The 23,433-nt window shown below is 39.7% G+C and overlaps 1 protein-coding gene across 1 annotated transcript in view; it reads right to left on the bottom strand.

Annotated features, from left to right (window-relative positions):
- PITPNC1 (phosphatidylinositol transfer protein cytoplasmic 1) overlaps window positions 1-23,433 on the bottom strand; it is a 207,499-nt gene that overhangs the window by 94,937 nt on the left and 89,129 nt on the right. The window contains exon 2 of the mRNA XM_070740337.1: window positions 12,013-12,161. Within this exon, the coding sequence (XP_070596438.1) occupies window positions 12,013-12,161 (149 nt within the window). The remainder of the gene's footprint in view (window positions 1-12,012; window positions 12,162-23,433) is intronic.

Raw genomic sequence — 23,433 nt, 5'->3', positions numbered from 1 at the left:
ATGAGGTCTTTTTCTGCCGTCAGTCTTCTATGTTTCTATGTTTCTATCTTCAGCTAGAGTGGGGAGTGGATTTATGAATCTGGCAAGCTTGGAGTGACTGCAGCAGTGGTGGGTTGTAAATGATTGTGCTATTGGTTGGTGTGCACGCTTGCATGCACACATTTCTGCGCATGCGCAGAAGCATCCAAAGTGGGTAGGCGGAGCCTCCTGCCACCAGCGCTACTGGTTCTAGGAACTGGTCCGAACTGGGAGCAACCTACCGCTGGGTTGCAGAGAAGAAAGAGACTGAAACTTGACCCACACACCCTCAAAAACAAATAACCTTGAAGATTTACCTGTCGGTTCCCAAGAGATGCAGACAGTCTGGAGAGCTAAATAGGCAAGTAATAGTAAAGAGGTCATTCTGATCAGCTCACAGTCTTGTTCTCACTCCTTGCACTTGACCGAATAGACATAGCAATAGTAAGAGTCTGCCTAGAATACCTCAAATAAGGGAGATCAAGTCTTCAATCCAAGGCCAATATATGGCATGAGGTCTTTGGGGATGCTGAGATCAAGTCTATTTGGGGTTCAGTTGCTTCACAATGCAGCTCAAGTGAATAAAATCTGAGATATAGAAGTGATTACATTTTAACTAATCTAGAATCGTTTTGATGGATCAACTGAGAAAGTCTGATCAATGTTACTCCTCTTGCTAAGAAAACCAACCGTTGCAAATTCCTGACTTTAGCTTGAAGTTTCTGATCTAGACTTTTGGTTCAGTAATAGAAGAAACTTAGCAACCAAAGCACCTGAGGGCAGGACCAGAAGCAATGGGTGGAAACTAATCAAGGAGAAAAGCAATCTAGAACTAAGAAGGAATTTCCTGACAGTTAAAACAATTCAACAGTGGAATAACTTGCCTCCAGAAGTTATGAATGCTCCAATACTGGATAGTTTTAAAGAAAAGATTGGATAACCATTTCTCTGAAGTGGTATAGGGTTTCCTGCCTAAGCAGGGGGATAGACATGAAGACCTCCGAGATCCCTTCCAACTCTTCACTCCTCCTCCTCCTCCCCCTCCCCCTCCTCCTCCATCATCTCTCCTCTCCCTTCCCCTCCTTCTTTATTCTACACTCTACAAAAGCTGGTTTACAATTTATAAATTAATAAAGCTTAATCAATTTAATCATGTAAAATATCTACATGCTTACTAACATTCAAAACTGACTTGATGGCCCAAATCAATCTAAAGTGAATGCAATGTGAATTGGGGCTATACTATATAATAACATGTGGGTTTGGGAAATTTCATTCACAATGGAATGAAAACTTATTTAAAACTTTCTTTTTCTGGATACGCTAAACAGACTTACAGGTTCTCGTCTGTGGAAGTGATAGGTTGTGCCAGTTGAATACAAAGGAATTCACACCCTCAGTATTTTAACTGATTTGAATGGAACAATGCATTTTAGCATACAGTATTGCTTTCAATACCCAATTTCAACCGTATATTAAGTAATGAAGTATAATTAGCACCTTACTTGGCATTTGAAAAGGGTGATAGAGAACAGAGGGCGGTTAATGTCTTCTTTAATATAGAAAATATCTTAAAATTAAATTAATAATCTGCTGCTGTGTATAACTGCAGGCCAATATTTCAGTTTGCTTTACAAGGTATTGGATGGGAAGGGAGATTCAAGATGGAGAGTCTATTTAATCTTTTTAAGTCTGGCATGTCTTCCTCACATTTTTGCTTCTTGGCCTGCCAGCTACCTGGGACTTGACTGAGGGGGCCATGATCACCTGAACAATGTAGTTTGTCTGGGGCTGCCTTTGAAAACTTTTCAGAACCTGTAACTACTGCACTATGGGGTAGCCCATCTACTGTATCTGAGAATTGATACAATCATGTTTTGTGGATGCTGCATTGGCTTCCAATGGATTTGAGGATGCTGATCTATAAAATGCTATACGGCCTGGCTCCTAAATATCACCAAGGCTTTTTCAAGCTGAAGATGGTAGTCTATATGCAGAGTATTGGAAAGGAAGTTTCAGGTTTTTCTCCTCTATAAAGTTAGGGGTAGCAGAGGCAGATTTTCTTGCCTATCATTAGAAGCACAGACTGACCCCACCTAATGTCTTCCAGAAAAATCAGTAAAAACTGCATTTTTTCATAAGGTGTTTTGTGGGGTGGTAGTGTCATCTACATGAACAGGGCAATCATAAGAGATAGACATTCTTTCCTGGAAGACTAATGGGTCTTTAAGAAATATTAAGTAATGAACTATAATTAGCACCTTACCTGGCATTTGAAAAGGGTGATAGAGAACAGTTAATGTCTTCTTTAATATAGAAAATATCTTAATATTAAATTAATAATTTAATTTGTGGGGTGGTAATGTCATCTACATGAACAGGGCAACCATAAGAGATAGACATTCTTTCCTGGAAGGTTAATGGGTCTTTAAGAAAATATTTTTACCTTGTTATAAGGTTTTATCAGCAACTGTGCTGTTTTACTGTGACTATAAACTACGAGCCACCTGGATTTGTTTTGCAATCTGGTGGGATTGCCATGAGTCATTTGATTTGGTACTGCCAAACTAGGGATAAATAAATATTCCAAAAATCAGGTCTGCCTGCCTGCAAGCATGATTTATTTATTTTTAATCGGAGAGAACTGGATATGTTACTCAAAAAAACAAAAGGGGGAAAAATCAATATGCAGAGTATTCCTGAACAGGTAGTCCTTGTTTAGTGAACACAACTGGGATTGATAACATGATCATTATGCAAAGCAATTGTTAAGTGAAATATCACAACGTAACAATCTTACTAGCTTTCCTTTCCTTTTCAGACCTGCAAAATCGTTAACAGGAGGATGGGCCGCCCAGGTTTCTTTTTCATCACCACCATAAGTGTGAATGGTCACTAAACGAGGTAGTTGCAAAATGGGGACTGCCTGTATCTTAGTTAGAGCAAGCCTTCTCCAGAAGTATTCCTCAAGTCCCACATTACAAAAGCAAGGGAAGGGGAAGAAGCAGAAATATCTAACAAGGAGAAGGGGTGGGAGAAGAAGAAAGGATCAGGTATTTCAGGTCTTCTATACCAGTGTTTCCCAACCTTGGCAACTTGAAGATATTTGGACTTCAACTCCCAGAATTCCCCAGCCAGCAAATGCTGGCTGGGGAATTCTGGGAGTTAAAGTCCAGATATCTCCAAGTTGCCAAGGTTGGGAAACACTGTTCTATACCATGTACCATGTGGTATGCCGTCCTGCAAAGAGTCTCGGTGGCCAGTGGTTAGAGTGCAGTACTGCAAGCTACTTCTGCTGATCACCGGCTGCCAGCAGTTTGGCAGATGGAATCCCACCAGGCTCAAGGTTGACTCAGCCTTCCATCCTTCCAAGGTCGGTAAAATGAGGAGCCAGATTGTTGGGGGCAATAGGCTGACTCTCTGTAAACCGCTTAGAGAGGGCGGTAAAGCACTGTGAAATGGTATGTAAGTCTAAATGCTATTGCTATTGTACGATGAACAATTTCTTAGTGATGGATATTAATTCCCACCTCTCATATGGAAAAATCCCCACATTTTTCCCCTGTGTGTTTTCATCACTGTAAGCAAATTCAAATCATCCATTATGATGACAGGGGATACCACAAGCTCTCAAGCTGTTGTTGTTGTTGTTGTTGTTGTTATTATTATTATTATTATTATTATTATTAATTGGATTTGTATGCCGCCCCTCTCCACAAACTGGGGGCAGATAACAACAATGATTAAAAAAACCAAAAAAACCCATGTAACAATCCAATTTAATAAAACAACTAAAAACCCTTATTATAAAAAACCAAACATACACACAAACATACCATGCATAACTTGTAATGGCCTAGGGGAAGGAATATCCTAACTCCCCCATGCCTGGCGACAAAGGTGGGTCTTGAGTAATTTGCCAAAGACAAGGAGGGTGGGGGCCATTCTAATCTCTGGGGGGAGTTGATTCCAGAGGGCCGGGCCGCCACAGAGAAGGCTCTTCCCCTGGGGCCCGCCAAACGACATTGTTTGGTCGATGGGACCCGGAGAAGGACAACTCTGTGGGACCTTATCGGCTGCTGGGATTCGTGCGGTAGAAGGCGGTTCCGGATGTATTCTGGCCCAATGCCATGTAGGGCTTTAAAGGTCATTACCAACACTTTGAATTGTGACCGGAAACCGATCGGCAGCCAGTGCAGGCCGCGGAGTGTTGCAGAAACGTGGACGAATCTAGGAAGCCCCATGATGTCTCTCACGGCTGCGTTCTGCACGATCTGAAGTTTCGGAACACTTTTCAGAGGGCCCCATGTAGAGAGCGTTGCAGTAATCGAACCTCGAGGTGATGAGGGCATGAGTGACTGTGAGCAATGACTCCCTGTCCAGATAGGGCCGCAACTGGTGCACCAGGCGAACCTGGGCAAACCTGTTGTGGTAAACAGCTGCCATGCTGCTTTGTCATGTTGGCTTTGAGTTATAAGTCATTCGTTATAGAAAGTGCAACACCACTCCTACCAATATATTAAGCAGGATCAGTGCCTAGACTAAACAGCAACCGATTATAGTGAAACATCGATTTAGCAGGCCTAGGTTTCAATACACCTCGATGCTATGAAAAGACTGCATTGTTGTGCTACTTCAGCTTGTTATATTTTTTTTCACCCCTTTGGAATGTCAGCTTTATAAGGGTCACGAAGGCTACAGAGTAAAACCATTTATAATACTGTGAAACCCACCAGGCAGACATGACTAAGAATCAACTCCATAGGAAGCTAAGGTCACTTTTCCAGAGAGGGGCCATAATTACAGAATCTTGCAGGTCTGATTATGAGAAGCCCCTTTAATACCCATGTGAATTAGGGAGGTACAGTATCTGTCTGAGCCATTAAACAGATTGTCTACTAGCTTTGAATTTAAGTCATGAGTTTCTGCTTATTGGATGGTAACAGATCTGGCCCATCTGTCAAAATAATCTTCCTTATGTTCTACCAATACTATATTTGGTTACCTCGCTGCCGGTTCGCTTCCTCCCACGCTGTGTGACCGTGCCTCCTGGGTGCGCGTGTGCATGCACAATGGCAAAAAAATCCTCCCCCAAATGCAAAAACAAGATGGCGACCACATGAACAATGCCAGAAACTCAGCTTGTGCAGAAGGGGAAAAAACCCAGAAGAAACTGAAAAAAAATAAAAGAAACTGGAATATTTTTTTTTTAAGTGAAAATAAGATAGCAAACACATGCCCGGTGCTGGAAACTTGGCTTCTGCACATGTGCAGAAGAAAAAAAGCTGATTTTTTAAAAAATGTTTTAAAAATCCATTAAAAAAAAAAGAGATGGTGGCACCCACAGACTGGCACCGACTGAACTGGTTCTGTGATATCATTGTGATGTCACTGGCAGGTCGCTACCAGTTCTGGCAAACTGGTCTGAACTGGGAAGAACTTACCTCTGGTTGGGCAGTTTACAGTGGTGGATTCCATCTGGTTTGGACTGGTTCGCCCAAACTGGTAGTGATCTGCTGGTGACATCTCAATGATATCACAGAATCGGTTTGGTGGTCTGTGGGCACCACCATCTTTTGTCTGCGTAGAGGGAGTCTACGGAGAGGGGCGGCATACAAATCTAATAAATTATTACTACTACTACTACTACTACTACTATTACTATTATTACTATTATTACTATTATTTTTTAAAAAAATTAAATGGGATTTTTTACAATTCTGAGCATGCACAGAAGCCGAGTTTCCAACATTATGCATGTGGTCATCATCTTGTTTTTGGCTTTCTTGGGAGGGGGTTATTTTTTGCCACTGCACATGCGCATGTGTATGAGGTGTACTCACGTGGCACAGTAGGAAGCGAACCGGCATTGAGGTAAGTTGGAATCCACCCCTGGTAGTTTAGCATCAATGTACGGTGACAATGGACAGTAGGCACAGCACTGTCTCCACACTTGAAGGTGACAGTAGCCGAATGACGGCATACATGGCTGACTAAAGAATGGAGGCAGAGCATGCCCACTGCAGAACCACTGCATTAGACTAAATTGGCTCACCTTTGTGTCATGAAAAAGAATGTAAAGCAATTTGGGGGGTGGGGGGAGGAATTGATACAACTGGCCAACTGAGAAAAACTGATACAAAGCACCCCAAATAGAAAGCTCTACTGACTTCTTATGTCCAATTCAGTTCAGAATTCTAAACCTACCTACAGTATAAGTTAACCCTGTCTGTGAACGATTTAAACTAGCTGATGTAGTCCCCATCCATAAAAAAGGTAAAAAGACTGACCCAGGTAACTACAGACCAATCAGTCTGACTTCTATACCTGGAAAAATACTGGAGAAAATAATCAAAAACAACTTTGCCACTACCTAGAAACAAACAAGATAATATCCAACAAGGGCCAGGGGGGACATGATAGCAGTCTACAGATACTTGAGGGGTTGCCACAGAGAGGAGAGGGTCACACTGTTTTCCAGGGCACCAGAGAGCCGGGGACAATGTTGGAAGCTGACCAAGGAGAAATTCAACCTAGAAATAAGGAAGAACTTCCTGACGGTCAGAGCGATCAACCAGTGGAACGGCCTGCCAGCAGAGGTTGTGAACTCCCCAACTTTGGACATTATCAAGAGGAGATTGGACTGTCATTTGGCTGGGGTGTTGTAGGATTTCCTGTTTAAGCAGCGGGTTGGACTTGATGAACTGCAAGGTCCCTTTCAACTCAACTCAGCTCAGCTCAGCTCAGCTCAACTCAACACAAACAAACAAACAAACAAACAAACAAACAAACAAACAAACAAACAAACAGGCAAACCTTATAACTGGTAACTTCTGGGCCTCTCCTTCACCAGCCTTCTGTCATCAGCCCAGAAAATTCCAAAACCCATTGTTGATCTAAAACAATTATAAAGTTGCTGGGGCTATCTGAGGTGTGGACTTCAGACTGAGCAGAATGCCTCAAACATCATTCTGAACAATGTGATCCTGTGCTAGCATTTTTATTGACCACTTTCCCCATTCCTTCAAGATGTGGAAAGTGGGGTCAATCTACGAATAACAAGTCCAATTGCAATAATTCAATCCCACTAACTTTTGGCCTAATTTGCTTAGTAAAGCAAATTGTGCACTAAATTCTTCTATAATAAGTTCCTTGATTGGATTATCTAAGCAAAGGCGCCAGCTAAAGAACAAGCCAGCCTCATATACTTAATGGATCAGCTTTTGACCAAAGCATTGCATAACATCCAGCAGAAAAATACAGCAGTTGTCAATGAAAAACTCCCTGTGCTGCCTTCTCTGAGCTGAAGATAGCATTTAATTCCTAGACAGAGATGTTTTGCAAGAGATTGATAACCAGAACTACAGATCACTATTTACCCTGACCAATTATGGTGTTGCATGAGAATTCCTGCTTGCTTTGATGATGAAATCCTTCTCTACCATTCCCCACTTAAAAGAGATAAATCATTGCCCTTCTTATTTCACTATTACAGGTACATCCTCGATTTACCACCACAATTGAGCCAAAATTTATGTTAACTGAAATATTTGTTAAATGAATTTTGCCTCACTAACATCACTGCAGTTGTTAAATTAGTAACACGATTGTTAAGTGGTATCTGGTTTCTCCCTTAACTTTGCTTATCAGAAGTTTGCAAAATGTGATCATATGACTCCAGGACTCTGCAACAATGATAAATATAAGTCAGTTACCAAGCAACTAAATTTTGATCATGGGACCATGGGAATGCCACAACAGCTGTGTGAAAAACGGTAATACTGTAAATCACTTATTTCAGTGCTGTTGTAACTTCGAACGATCACTAAATGAATGTATGTAAATCAAGGACTACCTGCATATCAATCCCATAGTAGAGGCTTTCTCAAGATCTATATTCCCCTCCATCAGCCCATTTCCATCTTCCATTCTGCAGATGGTATCATCATTCTTTCCATGACTCAGTTTACCCTTCAGCAGAGATTAGAATAACAGAATAACAAATTTGGAAGGCACTCTGCTCAAGAAAGAGACCTTAATCCCAGAATCTCCAGCCATTAGCAATACTCTGCCATAATAATTAAAAAAAACAACAACACTTCTGCAGTGTTATTCTGAAATGGAGTCATTTTACTCTAAAATGGAGGTGGTCATATTCAATAAGCAACGTTCCAACTGCCATTGTAATTGGGGGGGTGTGTGTAATGGTGTCCACACTAAACAGATTAAGGTTTTCAAATACTTAGCAATCAATTTTCAATTTCTTAGTACTTGGGAGAGATGGAAAGAACAAAATCTGAGAAATTACAATAAAGGTGCCCCAAAGGCTTAGAACATTATAATTATTCTTTTTTCATTGCAAATGGTAATAAATTTGTCTCACAGTAGTTAAATTATTTAAAGGTGCTAAGCCTCCTACTCTACGGCATCCACTCTCTGCTAATAAAGATAAAATGACCACAAAAGCAATTTAGACAAAATTCATAAGAACCACACTCTGCAAATCACCAATCTGTGTCGAATAATGTTTTTTTTAAATTAGAACCAGGCTATTTTATGTGGAGATCTGCATGGCAATAATACCTCACTTTGAAATGCAGATGTGAAACAGATGTTCTGAGGTGAAATCCTGATCCAGTTTATTCTCACAGGCATGTCCAGTTTCCCTTGGAAAACATCTATTTGGCCTATACCAGAAGTCTCAAACTGGCAGTCCACTGGCCAGATGTGTCACATGCAGGCCTCGCCAATCCCAGCTCCGCGAAGGAGAAAAATATCATGAAATGTCACATGACGGCAATGCAACGCTGCAAGTTTGACACTCAGGGCCTATACTGTGGCCTCCAAGCCTTGACAATGCCTGGTTTAAATCAACTATTTCTCTTTGTGGGATTCTAATGCAGGTTTCCCCCCCTGATATTATTTCTGGATGATTGTCCACAAAAATGGTTTTCCAAAAATGCTTTTCAAGAGGCAACTGGACTTTCAACTAGGGTTTCTTTTCTTTGAACAAACCAAGCCTGGCAGGGAACTCTTGCATTTTGTTGGTACTTAGCTGTTCCATTGATGGCAACAAAAGTTAGCAAGCATCCACTCTTGTGCAATTTCTGACAATCCCTTCCAAAATATGTACAGTGATACCTCATCTTATGAATTCAATTGGTTCCGGGACAAGGTTTGTAAGGTGAAAAGTTTGTAAGACGAAACAATGTTTCCCATAGGAATCAATGGAAAAGCGATTAATGCGTGCAAGGCCAAAATTCACCCCTTTTGCCAGCTAAAGCGCCCGTTTTTGCGCTGCTGGGAAGCATCGCAAAAACACGGAAGTCCGCAAAAACACGGAAGCATCGCAAAAACACGGAAGTCCGGGAGGTGGTGTTTCCCATGGAGGGAAGCCTCAGGGGAATCCCAGCAGCACAAAAACGGGCGCTTCGCTGGCAACAGAAGTCCGGAGAAGTCCCAGTGGCGGCGGCTTGGGTTTGTAAGGTAAAAATAGTTTGGAAGAAGAGGCAAAAAAAATCTTAAACCCCGGGTTTGTATCTCAAAAAGTTTGTATGACGAGGCGTTTGTAAGACGAGGTATCACTGTATTTTCATTTTTCAGGTTCTTCATTTTTCTTCAATCAGATAAAGACGTATTTCTAGATAGGCTTGGAAAGAGATGTCTGTGCCCAAGGCTGATTAACATGATCAGTTCTGAGGGCAAGGCTGTGGTTGAGTTTACATAAACTTTTTGCCTCAACAGATTTTTCAATTTGAACATAGCTGGTAGTGTAAATGCTACACTTACAAAAGGTCAGAAGTATCAAGATTCTAGGGTTGCACTGCATGATGTAAGGGGTACTTAGTTGCTATGTCTGTTACCAAGGTCACAGGCTCAATAGAAGTTAATGGACCCCAGGCTTAGAGGCAAAATAAAAATAAAAATATTAAAGCATCACTATTTAGTTAAACCACCACTAATCAAATGACAGTGGTAGGTGAAGCAATATGTTGTTTTTTTTTAGAAACCACAATACAGTGTTCCCTCAATTTTCGCGGGTTCAAACTTCGCGAATAGCCTATACCACGGTTTTTAAAAAAATATTAATTAAAAAATACTTTGCGGGGTTTTTTTCTATACCACGGTTTTTCCCGCCCAATGATGTCATACATCATCGCCAAACTAATAATTTTGGAAAAGAAATAACAAAAAAAATAATTATTGTTAATAAATAACTATGTTTATAAATATCAGGATCACTAAGTGTCTTTTTCAATGGTGAGTACCAATAATAATGGTGAATAAATTGTTGTTAAGGGAATGGGAAATGGTAATCTAGGGGTTTAAAGTGTTAAAGGAAGGCTTGTGATACTGTCCATAGCCAAAAATGGTGTATTTACTTCCGCATCTCTACTTCGCGGAAATTCGATTTTTGCGGGCAGTCTCGGAACGCATCCCCCGCGGAAATCGAGGGAACACTGTATAGCTTTTGAATGTCAGTAAAAGCAAGGTTTCAGTATTTTGCAAAATATGCACACTTTGTTTAAGAAAATGTCAGAAAAGAAAAAGTATTTCACTTGATAAATCATTAATAGTGCTGCTTTGGGGCAGTGATGCACAAGGTTAGTAATCATTCATGATGGTGCTGTTCTTTACCAAGATATTTTGCCGTCTAAGGAATTCACTAAAATATATTTCTTATGAAGCTAGGTTGGATATTCCTTTCGTAAGCAGTTCTTCCTATGCTGTGAGCCAGACTGATTTTTATCCAAGTTGCTGATGTTGAACAAACGGAAACAAGGTCAGATTTTGACCTTGGTACCAAAACAAATTTTATTTTAAAAGCAAGTTTTCTTCCTGCAAAGTTTTTTGTTACTGATTTTGAAGCTCCAGGCATATTTACTTCGCTGAGCCTCAAGTTATAGAAATATCATTTTCTCTTCTGTTGGATCTAATGCATCCGATACCGTAGTCTGAAAATCATAGAAAAAAATATTGACCCAATTAATCTCTGATTCTTTTTGAGCAGAAAGTCTAACACGATCATACTCAGGTCCATAAAATTATCTTCCAAGCATTCACACATAATGTGTTGGATTTCAACGAGAGTTTGTTTATACAACACCCTGAGATAAATCTTTGAGATTGTGGGGTGCTTGCTCATGCAAATCTGCACAAATGTTGATAAACATAAGCTGTAAATTGCACAAATTTTGATCAGTACCAATCCCCATTGATGATCCAGATTGCAGACAGTACAGCTAGTCCTTGACTTGTGACCAGAGCTGAGCCCAAAACTTCAATTGCTAAGCAATTGTTAAGTGAGTTCTGTCCCATTTCACGACTTTTCCTATCATGAACGTTAAATGAAACAACAGTTTTTAAGTGAATATAACTTCCCCATTGACTTTGCTTGTCAGAAGGTTGCAAAAGATGATCACTGCAACCATCATAAATGCATGCCAGTTGGGCATGTATCTAAATTTTGATCATGTGATCACGGGGATGTTGCCACAGTATTAAGTGTGAAAAACATTCACAAATCACTTTTTTTTAGTGCCACTGTAGCTTTGAACAGTCACTAAATGAATGGTTGTATGCCAAGGACTATCTATTCTATGTTTTTTTCCCCATGTGAACACACAGTTTGCTTAATTTTATTTATAATTTCAGTTTCTTTTTCACTATTTTGTACTAAAGCACAATGTAGCAACCCAATAAGTATCTGACATGGTTCTGTTCATTTTCACAACTTTCCTTTCTCCAAAGTTTTTAACACTGGAGGAAGGAATTGACTGACCACATATCTGAATCAGTAAGCATGTACTTTATAGGAGGAGTTCTGGCCATTCTCAGGGTATGTATTACCATGTGATTCTCATAAAACCAGAAACAGAGGATTGATGCAAAGTGCACTAAAGCTTTGGGGCTTTAGTGCATTTTACTTCCCAAAGCTGCATAGGTCGTCATTAGGGGAGGATGCCACGGCAGAAGGCTTACAGGATTTTTTACCTGTTCAGATAGACCCGTTTTTCTGTCAGCTGACCATTCCCGTAGTTTGGATCTTCATAGGGCTCATTCTGTACCACCTCCACACCTTCTCCACGATCACTCTGCTCATGGCTATGTTTACTGATCATGTACAGCTGTCCAATTCTGTACTGCAATGCAAAAAAGAAGGAAAAAAGTGTGTTTAGGTGATGGGTCAATTTTCTTTTTACAAAACCCTTAAGGAAAACATCTTCACAGTGAGTAGCACATTTAAAAATAATTAGGGCTGACTGTTTTAGGTGCAAAGAAGCAAGAATGCTCACTGAGTTCAAAGCACTAGAGAAACATCTTTCAGCTGTGGCGAGGGGGAGCTGTGGCGAGGGGGGCGTTTGCCCAGGTTCGCCTGGTGCACCAGTTGCGGCCCTATCTGGACCGGGACTCACTGCTCACAGTCACTCATGCCCTCATCACCTCGAGGTTCGACTACTGTAATGCTCTCTACATGGGGTACCTTTGAAAAGTGTTCGGAAACTTCAGATCGTGCAGAATGCAGCTGCGAGAGCAATCATGGGCTTTCCAAGGTATGCCCATGTTACACCAACATTCCGCAGTCTGCATTGGTTGCCGATCAATTTCCGGTCACAATTCAAAGTGTTGGTTATGACCTATAAAGCCCTTCATGGCATCGGACCAGAATATCTCTGGGACCGCCTTCTGCCGCATGAATCCCAGCGACCGGTTAGGTCCCACAGAGTTGGCCTTCTCCGGGTCCCGTCGACTAAACAATGTTGTTTGGTGGAACCCAGGAGAAGAGCCTTCTCCTGGCGGCCCTGACCCTCTGGAACCAGCTTAATAATAATAATAATAATAATAATAATAATAATAATAATAATAATAATAATAAAAAACAGTGATGGTGAACCTTTTTTTCTTCAGGTGTGTGCGCACTGTCACGCATTTGCATGTGCCCACACCCATAATTCAAAGCGTGGGGAGAGACCCTCTGGAGGCCAGAAACGGACTGTTTTCCAACTTCTGGTGGACCAAGTAGGCTCGTGTTTCACCCTTCCCAAGCTCCAAAGGCTTCCCTAGAGCCACACAACGGAAAAAATTCCCCCCCGGAGGCTCTCTGGACGCCCTCCCAGAGCCTGTATGTGAGCCAAAAATCAGCTGACTGGCACACACATGCACATTGGAGCTGAGCTAGGGCAACGGCTCATGTGCCAGAAGATATGGCTGTGCATGCCACCTGTAGCACCTGTGCCATAGGTTCACCATCATTGATGCAGGAGATGACCCTGTTGAGCTCAAGGGAAGGGTCAAGCATATCATTGAAACCCCTACGCAACCATAAAGAATCTAAATCCAGCCACTTGAATTTCCTTGACGGTAATCTACCAATTTGCTTTGACCCTTAGTAGATCAGATTCTTGTAGAGAGCTAGCATAGAATAAACATGTAATATTTAAACAACCTTGTTTCTTGTGCCTGACATAGAAGAGTTTATTACTGCTACGTATGCACAAGAATCTGATCAAATAATGGCCAAAGTTAAATTGGCGCTAGATAATTTCAAAATAATTCATGGTTGGCAGAGGGGGGGACTTGGGTCTCTTGTGGCTGTGCAATGATTCCAAACTAATGACACATTTAACCCTGCTTGCCAGCTCAACTTGCTCATCTTCTACCTTGTTGTTGTTATAATAATAATATCTTTCGCGAATCCTTTATACAGAGCCCATTTATAAAGTTTTGATAACTATCTAGACAAAATTATAGTATGATGTATCTGCAAATTGTCCTACATGAAATGGTCTCAAGAACATTAGGGGGGAAGGGTGAGTAGCATTTCAACCTATTGCACATATAAGGCTTTGAACTCTAAGTGCAGCCAGCGACTTCAAATGCTCCATGGATTGTATAAACAGCTCATTTGTCAGCTCAGTTCAGTTTGTGGATGCACCAGATTTGATCTAGTTGGGACATACTACACAGGTAAAATACTCTGCAAACTATTGTTTTCTGGTAATATTATGGACACTGTTTACCATTGCCTTCTTCTATTTGCTGTCTCAGGAATTATAGGAGTTGAAGTCAACAAATCATAAAGAGGCCATAGTTGTCTGGGATTTTTTAATACCCTCTACTTATTAGCCTAGGCATTACAACTGAAAATAATAATAATAATGAAACACTGAAGATATCTTCGAAGAAGCTTGGAAATTCCTTCAAATCTATCTGCAAATAGAAGTTCAAGTTTACTAATGTTTCATAACTGTTATTAAAAAAATTATGTGAAACTAATTAAACCATCTGCAGTTATGTGAAACTCAATACAATTCTGGGGAGGTTTTTAGTTAAAAAACATCTAGCTTAAACAAGTCTTACTCAACTATTTTTATAACAGAATGTGATTTCAATTTAGCAGAGTGGAAACAAGTCTCTTAAGAAAGATTTTATTGTCTTGTAGCACTGTTTCCCTGTATTGGAACTACACACAGCTGTAAATATTTATGGGACCAAACTGGGTATTTTCCTAAGTTTGCTGTTTTCCATTTAGTTTAGTCTTGTTAGACAACAAGAGGAGAGGAGGGGCGGCATACAAGTCTAATAAGTAATAATAATAATAATAATAATAATAATAATAATAATAATAATAATAATAATAATAAAAAATTGTGGTGTGATTTTCAATATGAAAAACTCTGTTGGGGTTGCTAATAATGTAAAAAGCAGTAGTGGGTTCTAAATCCTGTTGCTGTTTGTGCACACACTTGCGAGCGCAATGCTTCTGTGTATGCGTAGAAGCATCCCAAGCGGGTGGTCAGAGCCTCCCGCCACCACTGGTACCGGTTCACCGAACCGAGAGCAACCCACTATTGGTAAAAAGGAAATATCCTGCTATTTAAAATAGAATGTGTAGTCCGAGCTATATAATTAGGCATGTATCCTGGAACTATGGAGACGCCCATTTCTCAAAGTACTATAACTGAGATGGTATCATTACCCACAACAAAGCTTTACAGCACAATGTTTTGGCCTTGAAGCATTTTATATAAAAAAACAAGTTCTTCAGCTGCGGGAGCTAACATTTAAATTGTTATTTTTGAACGGTGCTTAACGAGAGCATAAAGGATTTTGTTGTAATTAAGGTATTCCCCAGACGACAACTTTTATAGCGTCATATTTAAAAGCTTGTGAGTCTTCTGACTTGCAGAAATACTTTTGTTCTTTAAAACTGCATAAACGCAGCCTTTCCTCTGTTGAGGCCAAGAATAATTTTATGATCAAAAGATCTGGCTTGCATATTGCAGAATATCACACTAAAATTTTCTCCTCTTTCCCACCCTCCTTATGCTAAAAGTAATGGGAAAGAAAAGGAAAAAGATTGTGGCCTTGACTTTCTGGCAAAAAATATCTAGGAACAAGCTGCTTTAGTCATGACACCATATGTATCAAGCTCAGGAAATCAGGAAATCCAGGCAGTTCAAGGCAGTTCACATGAATATAAAATTTATTGCAAGCTTAAGCTCTCTGTAAGAGTCTGAACTACTAGCTGTTCAAGGACAATGGCGGCCTATAAATAAAATAAAATAAAATAAAATAAAATAAAATAAATAAAATAAAATAAATAAATAAAATAAATAAAATAAATAAAATAAATAAAATAAATAAAATAAATAAAATAAATAAAATAAATAAAATAAATAAAATAAATAAAATAAATAAAATAAATAAAATAAATAAAATAAATAAAATAAATAAAATAAATAAAATAAATAAAATAAATAAAATAAATAAAATAAATAAAATAAATAAAATAAATAAATAAAATAAATAAAATAAATAAAATAAATAAAATAAATAAAATAAATAAAATAAAATAATAAAGTAATAAACCAATAAACAATAAAATATTGGTGGTAAATAAGAATCAATGGAATTTAAGGTGGGCTGCACTTAGATCTCTTGTAGGCTCGAAGGGACTCAAGACTGTTAATGCGTTTGACCCCTCCTTCAGGCTCAGCCTGGTCAATTCCTACAATATGTTGAACAAAGGAAGGTCAAAATAGAAACTGAGAAAGTAATAATTTCCTTTTTTTTTAAAAAAAAATGTTTTTATTAATTTTTATCAAGTTTAATATACACACAACATAAAACAGTGCCCACCACCCCGATACACACACATACCCCACCAGCAATTGGGGGTGTTTCTTATATAATCCACTTTGACCCAAGAGCAATATATCTATTTACGTATTGTAGAGTGATTCCAACTTATTTCTTATAGCTTGGTCTCGGATTCTACTCATCATATATCGTCTTACCTTGTCCCACCATCCCATCAGTTGTCTCAATTCAGTTTCATTATCCAAATTTATCCTTTTATCTATAATTTCAAATTGAATATGGTCCACCATGTACCTATACCAATTTTGCATTGTCCATTTTATCACATCCTTCCAACCCAAAACTATTACAGCCTGAGCGCTTTCTATTGCTGCTTGTTTTATTTCTCTAAATTCTCCCATCACATTGCTTTTAACTAGTACTGCCATTTCCTTAGTGATTGTCCATTGTATATTTAGCATTCTATTGATATCCTCTTTCACTTTTTGCCAAAATTCCTGCACTATCGGGCATTCCCAAAACATATGCATAAACACTCCTTTATCTTGACACCCATGCCAACAAATAGCCCTGACATTCTGCTGAAAGTGTGAGAGTTGAACGGGAGTAAAATACCACTTATGTAATATTTTCCTTCTCATTTCCCTGATTCTTATATTTTTAATTTTCCTTATATTTTCTACTATATTTTCCATCTCTTGTACCTCTACTTGTATCTCATTTTGCCACCCTGAAAAGTAATAATTTCCTGGAACACAGGTAATCCTCGACTTACAACCATTCATTTGGCAATGAATGTAACCAATCAAAGTTACAACAACACTGAACAAAGTGACTTATGACTGTCTTTCACGTTTGTGGCTGTTGAAGCATCCCTATGGTCATGTGACCAAAATCCAGACCCTTGGTGGAGGAGTTTGGAATACATTTAGAATACGGCGTTCAGTTCTGGAGACCTCACCTACAAAAAGATATTGATAAAATTGAACGGGTTACAAATTGAATGGGCTACAAAAATGGTGGAAGGTCTTAAGCATAAAACTTATCAAGAAAGACTTAATGAACTCAATCTGTAGAGTCTGAAGGGCAGAAGGGAAAGTGGGGACATGATCGAAACATTTAAATATGTTAAAAGGGTTAAATAAGGTTCAGGAGGGAAGTGTTTTTAATAGGAAAGTGAACATAAGAACAAGGGGGCACAATCTGAGGTTAGTTGGGGGAAAGATCAGAATTATTTTTCTGAAAGAGTAGTAGATGCTTGGAACAAACCTCTAGCAGGCATAGTTGGTAAATCCACAGTAACTGAATTTAAACATGCCTGGGATAAACATATATACATTGTAAGATAAAAATACAGGAAATAGTATAAGGGCAGACTAGATGGACCATGAGGTCTTTTTCTGCCATCCATCTTCTATGTTTCTATGTTTCTATGAGTTAGAGACCAGTCATTGCAGGATGCTAAGATGTCTGACTGCTTTCGCAGTGTTTATTGATTTTTTTTATCATTTTCCAAGCAGCAAAAGGTAACAAAGAGAAACAGCATTTTTACTGCTGAATTCTCCTCGCCAATCCTTAAGAACATCCTGTTGATACAACCTGGGTTATATCCAGCCTGCAGGCCACATGTTTGACACCCCTGATCTGTTGTGACCTTCTGACAAACAGTCAATGGAGAAGGAAGATTCATTAACAGTTGTGCTACCAACTTAACAATTGCAGTCTTTTGTTTTAACAACTGTAAGCAAGAAAGTTCATAAAACAGGGCAAATTCATTTAACCACTCTCTTGCTTAGGAAAGGAAATTTTGGACTCTATTGTGGTCATAAGTTGAGGACTACATATACATTAGTTCCAAGGAGAGCAGCAATTGCCAAAACAGTCCAAAATAGTTATAAATATCCAAGTGGGGGATAGATATTTGAACAATTTCACCTCTCCAATTTACACCAGGACTATATTTCAAATTTTCTGGTGAGAAAGATAATGAGGTAGAAGATCAATTTGAGGTGCCTGATGCTTTCAGTGTATTTGGTGCTGTGTGTGTGTTACTGTACGCAAAATATTTAAAGTGATGAACTTTGTCCACAATCTCATCTCTCTCCCTCATATGACTGACCTTTTTTACTAAGCATTTTCTAATTGTCAGCTGTGGTTGTGCGTCACCCAGAACTTAAGAGAGTGGGGGGGGGGGGACCCTTACTGATACACAACCATTAACCACATAAATACCAAACAGGACTGAATTGAAGTCTGAGCTGCTAGAATACTCTCTAGTCTTCAGAAATGCATGTCAGAAACAAAACACCTATTTGTTTATTTGGCTTCAGTAATCTTAAGCAGCTACCCTTCTGGGCTTTGCATTTAGGAACATCAGTGTATTAATAACGAAGAAGAGACAACGAACAGTGCATTATGAGCAGGGTGGGGTTTATTCAAACCATTAATCAGAAGGATCGAATTATTTAAATCACAATTTAGTAATCCCTTAGGAAGACACGATCAATATCTTTTCTGTTGGATACAAGAAGGTTCAAACAAAGCTTGGTGGGGAGCATCAGTACAGCAACTGGAGAAAATATAGGCTATTTTTGCCACAGGAATATCAACTGACCAAGAGACTAAGAGACCTATGTTGCTAGGCAACCAACCAACCAACCAACCAATATTGACCCTGAGCTGTCAAAACAGATCTGCTAATATTGGAGCTCTTTGTAATGAAGGGGGCCGGGATTGCCCGGAATCCCTCCAAAGGAATATACCGAACATCTAGGATGACTTCTGCTATATACAGTAAATTGATTCTACTCTCTTTACTTACACTTCACAAGCTCGTGCAGTTCTTCTGCAAATACCTATTCAACCAGAAATGTATGATGTTCTCTGGAAATAAAAAGCCTTCAGTTTAATCCGCCCGGTGGTGGGTTGCTGCCAATTTGGACCGGTTCTCACGTACCAGTGGTGCCCGCTCGCTGGACCAGCTGTCTATAACCCCTAACCGGTTCTCTGGTCACCACCACTGGCAAAGAACCCTCTGTACATGGACAGAGCTGTAGTGGGCTGCTGCATGGACTGTCCATGACGCAGTCCCTGTGGGAAAAAGGGAGATGTGCATGCATCGCGCATGTGAGATTTCACTGAGATTTCACCGATTTTTGGCATTTCTTTGCTTCCGCGCAAAGAAATCAGTGAAAATCAGTGAAATCTTGCATGTGCAACCATCTTTGCATGAAATTTCACTTCCTGCACGTGCACAGAAGTCAAATCTCATGCTGTCACATGCGCGTGCACTGACCGGACACCCGCACACCCGCGCTGGTCACTGAAAGCACCGGCAAAAGGGGGCCCTTCACTGGCACAGAGGCTTCTGGACATGCAGAGAGGGTCATTTGTGCAAAGTGATGGAGGTGCGTGCACTTCCGTCACCGATGAGAATCGGTAGGGAAGGCAAACGGAACCTACCCCTGAATCCACTCATCCTGATTAAAGCAAAAAATGTCCGGTTTGCAGGGAATGTGTAATGTACAATCATAAACTCTGAAAGTTGTAGAGAGGAGAGGTTATGAATGATTACAAGTTCCTAAATACTTAACAGCCCCGGGTTATATATTACAGGGCTATCTGGGTTAACGCTGAAAAGAACCTGGAACTTATTAGTAATACATATTGCAGTAAGTTGCCCACAATGAGGTGCTGAATGCTCAGTAATATAATATAGGAGAAGAGTCAACAGAGCCTAGGGGTGGAGTCAAGAGAGGACTCAGCCTACAATCCTTATGTGTCTATAAACGCTCTCAGTTCGGGTTTTTTTTTAATTCCGTTGTCTTATTTAATGCTAGTTTCGTGTTGACAGTGAGTTGACTAAATTCTTGTGTATAGCTTTGAGCAATAAATCTTCTGAACTGGAAATTATGTGTGATCCTGATTCTTCATGCCTGACATATAATTTCCCAACAGTTATGTCAATGCAAAAAATTGTTTCCAGGTCCACTTCAGGTAACTATTATCCAAATATAATATAAAATTGGAATATTTTGGCATTATGTAGAAAAGGCATTCTTATTTTGTACACCATTGCAACCAGGTATGTACAAATATGATACCTGTCAACTTGCAAAGCTTTCAAGCATTTTGCTAAAAAAACAAATTTTAAGCAATGTACACAGCCTGTACTTTTTTTTCTAGGCTGCTAGCTCAAAAGAGTTTCTTAGCTTTATTTTCATCCTCTCTGAGCTCACTGCTGTTTTATTTATTCTTCACTATCTTCTTTCCCCCCCAATTCCATGACTTTCAAATGTTCCACATTTTCTGATGTGGGAAAAAATTAAATGCAATATATGTATTCCCTCTCTTCTTTTTTCAGCTGCCGACATATTACATTATTTACAAACACTCATGGACAAATTCCATATTGGGATGGATTCCATATGGACAAAGTCAATTCCAAAATCTGTGTTGTCATTTTTATATTCAACACATCTAACGTAGCCCTTGGCATTTTACCCTATTTTTTAAAACAATTCCATGCTTACAATGTATTTTATAAAGTACATTGTACACAATAGTGTATAGCACTACCCTTTATAAAAACAAGACACAAAAGAAAAAAGAGCTAATATATTAATTAATGAGTTACAGTATAAATGATGCAAAATTTGAAAAGTGAGCCTTGGGCTGGCAGAGCTCAGACCAGAGTTTGTTTGTTTTTATTATTTATTTGTTTGTTTGTTTGTTTGGTTGGTTGGTTGGTTAGCTAGCTAGCTAGTTAGTTTAATACATAATGTGGGTTTAAGAGGATATAATCATGGTAAAATACACCAATAGAAGAATAGAAGGAAAGACATTAGGAATAATATAGAAGAAATAATCATTGGGAATAATAGAGTTCATATACATGGAGCAAGTAGAAATATAAGAGAGACATTAGGACAGGGCAACTCTGTAAACAGTCAACTGCTCAGTTTCAAATCCTGCTTTGGGAAAAGGCAGGAAGTAAACACCACATCTCTGAACCATCAATTCAGAGTTTGCACATGGAATAGGCACTCAGCTGTTTTGTAGGTCCCCCTTATTGCCTGCACAAAATATCTTCCCTTAGCTCAGGCATCTCTGCAAGATTTCAGCCACGTTCTTGCCTAAGGCCAAATTTAGCTACCTAAAGGCAAGAGATCAGATATCTATTGTGGGGTCCTGTCTGGGGGAGCCTGACCCTTTTAGGAGGCGGAGAGGGAGGAACAGCAAGGCTGGAAGTGTCTTTAATAGCACACGCAGGAATTGAAGAGTCTGCGAGTCAGCACAAGGAGGAACTCAGCAACCAAACCCTGCACAGAATTGTTTTGAGCCTACTCTTTTGATACAAAAGCATTAAGGAAAGTTTTAATCCCTTTCTAATCTTCCACCCATGATTCCCATTTTCTGAGAAATAATCTAATGATTAACAATGAAATGCTATTAGCAAAGCTTGCTTAGCAGTCGGCATCAGAATGAAAAAGGGAGAATGCACTGACTTGCAAACACAGTCACCTAGACCAGTGATGATGGTGAACCTTTTTCTTCTAGGTTGCCAAAAGAGTGTGGATGGGTGCTCTCACGCATGCGCCAGTGCCCACACCCATAAATCAATGCCTGGGTAGGGCGTAAACAGCTTCCTCGACCCCCCCAGAGGCCCTCTGGAAGCCGGAAATGGCCTGTTTCCCAACTTCTGATGAGCCCAGTAGGCTCATATTTTGCCTTCCCCAGGTTCCAAAGGCTTCCCTGGAGCTGGGGGAAGGTAAAAGCGCCCTCCCCCATCCTCCTGATGGCTCTCTGGAAGCCAAAAATGCCCTCCCAGAGCCTCTGCGCGAGCCAAAAATCAGCTGGCCGGCACACACATGCATGTTGGAGCTGAGCTAGGGCAACTGCTTGTATGCCAGCAGATATGGCTCTGCGTGCCACCTGTGGCACCCATGCCATAGGTTCGCCATCACTGACCTAGACCCACATTTTCCCATCTCTGCAAGAGTTCACCACCCCGAGTCCTCGGAGAAGGGCGGCATACAAATCTAATAAATAAGTAAGTAAGTAAGTAAGTAAGTAAGTAAGTAAGTAAGTAAGTAAGTAAGTAAGTAAGTAAGTAAATAAATAAATAAAATGCTCATTAATGTTGCTTCCTTGCCCTTTTATAGGCCCCCTTCTTTACAATGGAATGTTAAATCAATTTAATACATGTTTACCATTTTATAGACCTGAGCACCTGCCCGATGTGCTTGGACAGATAGCTGGTCCTCGACTTATGATCACAATTGAGAGCAAATTTTCTGTCACTAAGCAAGACAGCTGTTAACTGAGTTTTGCCCCACTTGATGACCTCTCTTGCCCCAGTTCTTCAGTGAATCACCGCAGTTGTCGCTCAGTAACATGGCTGTTGAATGAATTTCCCATTGACTTGACTTGTCAGAAAGCTGCAAAGGTGATCACATGATCTTCGGAAACTGCATCCATTATAAATACATGCCAGTTGCCAAGAGTCTGAATTTTGATCACGTGACCACGGGAATGGTGCAATAGCCATTAAAGTGTGAAAACTGGTCATAAGTGACTTTTTTCAGTGCCAGTGGATTAGTTTCTGGTTTGCATTCCACTACACAACCTCATTCATTGTCTTATATTGAAATAAACATGACCATAACTCAACATAACAAGGGTTAAATAAGGTCCAGGAGGGAAGTGTTTTTAATAGGAAAGTGAACACAAGAACAAGGGGACACAATCTGAAGTTAGTTGGGGGAAAGATCAAAAGCAACATGAGAAAATATTATTTTACTGAAAGAGTATTAGATGCTTGGAACAAACTTCCAGCAGACGTGGTAGATAAATCCACAGTAACTGAATTTAAACATGCCTGGGATAAACATATATCCATCCTAAGATAAAATACAGAAAATAGTATAAGGGCAGACTAGATGGACCATGAGGTCTTTTTCTGCCGCCAGTCTTGTACATCCAAAGCAAGACTGTAATCTCTGCCCTTTTATTTGGGATAAACTCAGTTAGCACACCGAACTGACGCATAGCATGGGATTATGTGACTCCCTGTAGCCTAATCTTTCATGAGTGCTGCATAGTGCTATCTACTTTAAAATGAAAGCTATGTATATTTACATCAACTTGGAAAGTTCAGTATTCATTTGCAGTATAGGGCAACAATTCTCAAATCGCCAGTTACCTTAGCTATTAATTAGCCTATTTATTTGCTCTTGACCCACTTCTAATTTTAATTCAAATTATTCGTCTTTTTATTGGATTAATTTCTCTGATACATGTTCAATACAA

The sequence above is a fragment of the Erythrolamprus reginae genome, chromosome 2 (assembly GCF_031021105.1).
Source record: "Erythrolamprus reginae isolate rEryReg1 chromosome 2, rEryReg1.hap1, whole genome shotgun sequence".
NCBI classification, from domain to species: domain Eukaryota; kingdom Metazoa; phylum Chordata; class Lepidosauria; order Squamata; family Dipsadidae; genus Erythrolamprus; species Erythrolamprus reginae.
The sequence above is the reverse complement of the archived record's forward strand: the minus strand, read 5'-3'. Positions and strand labels throughout refer to the sequence as shown.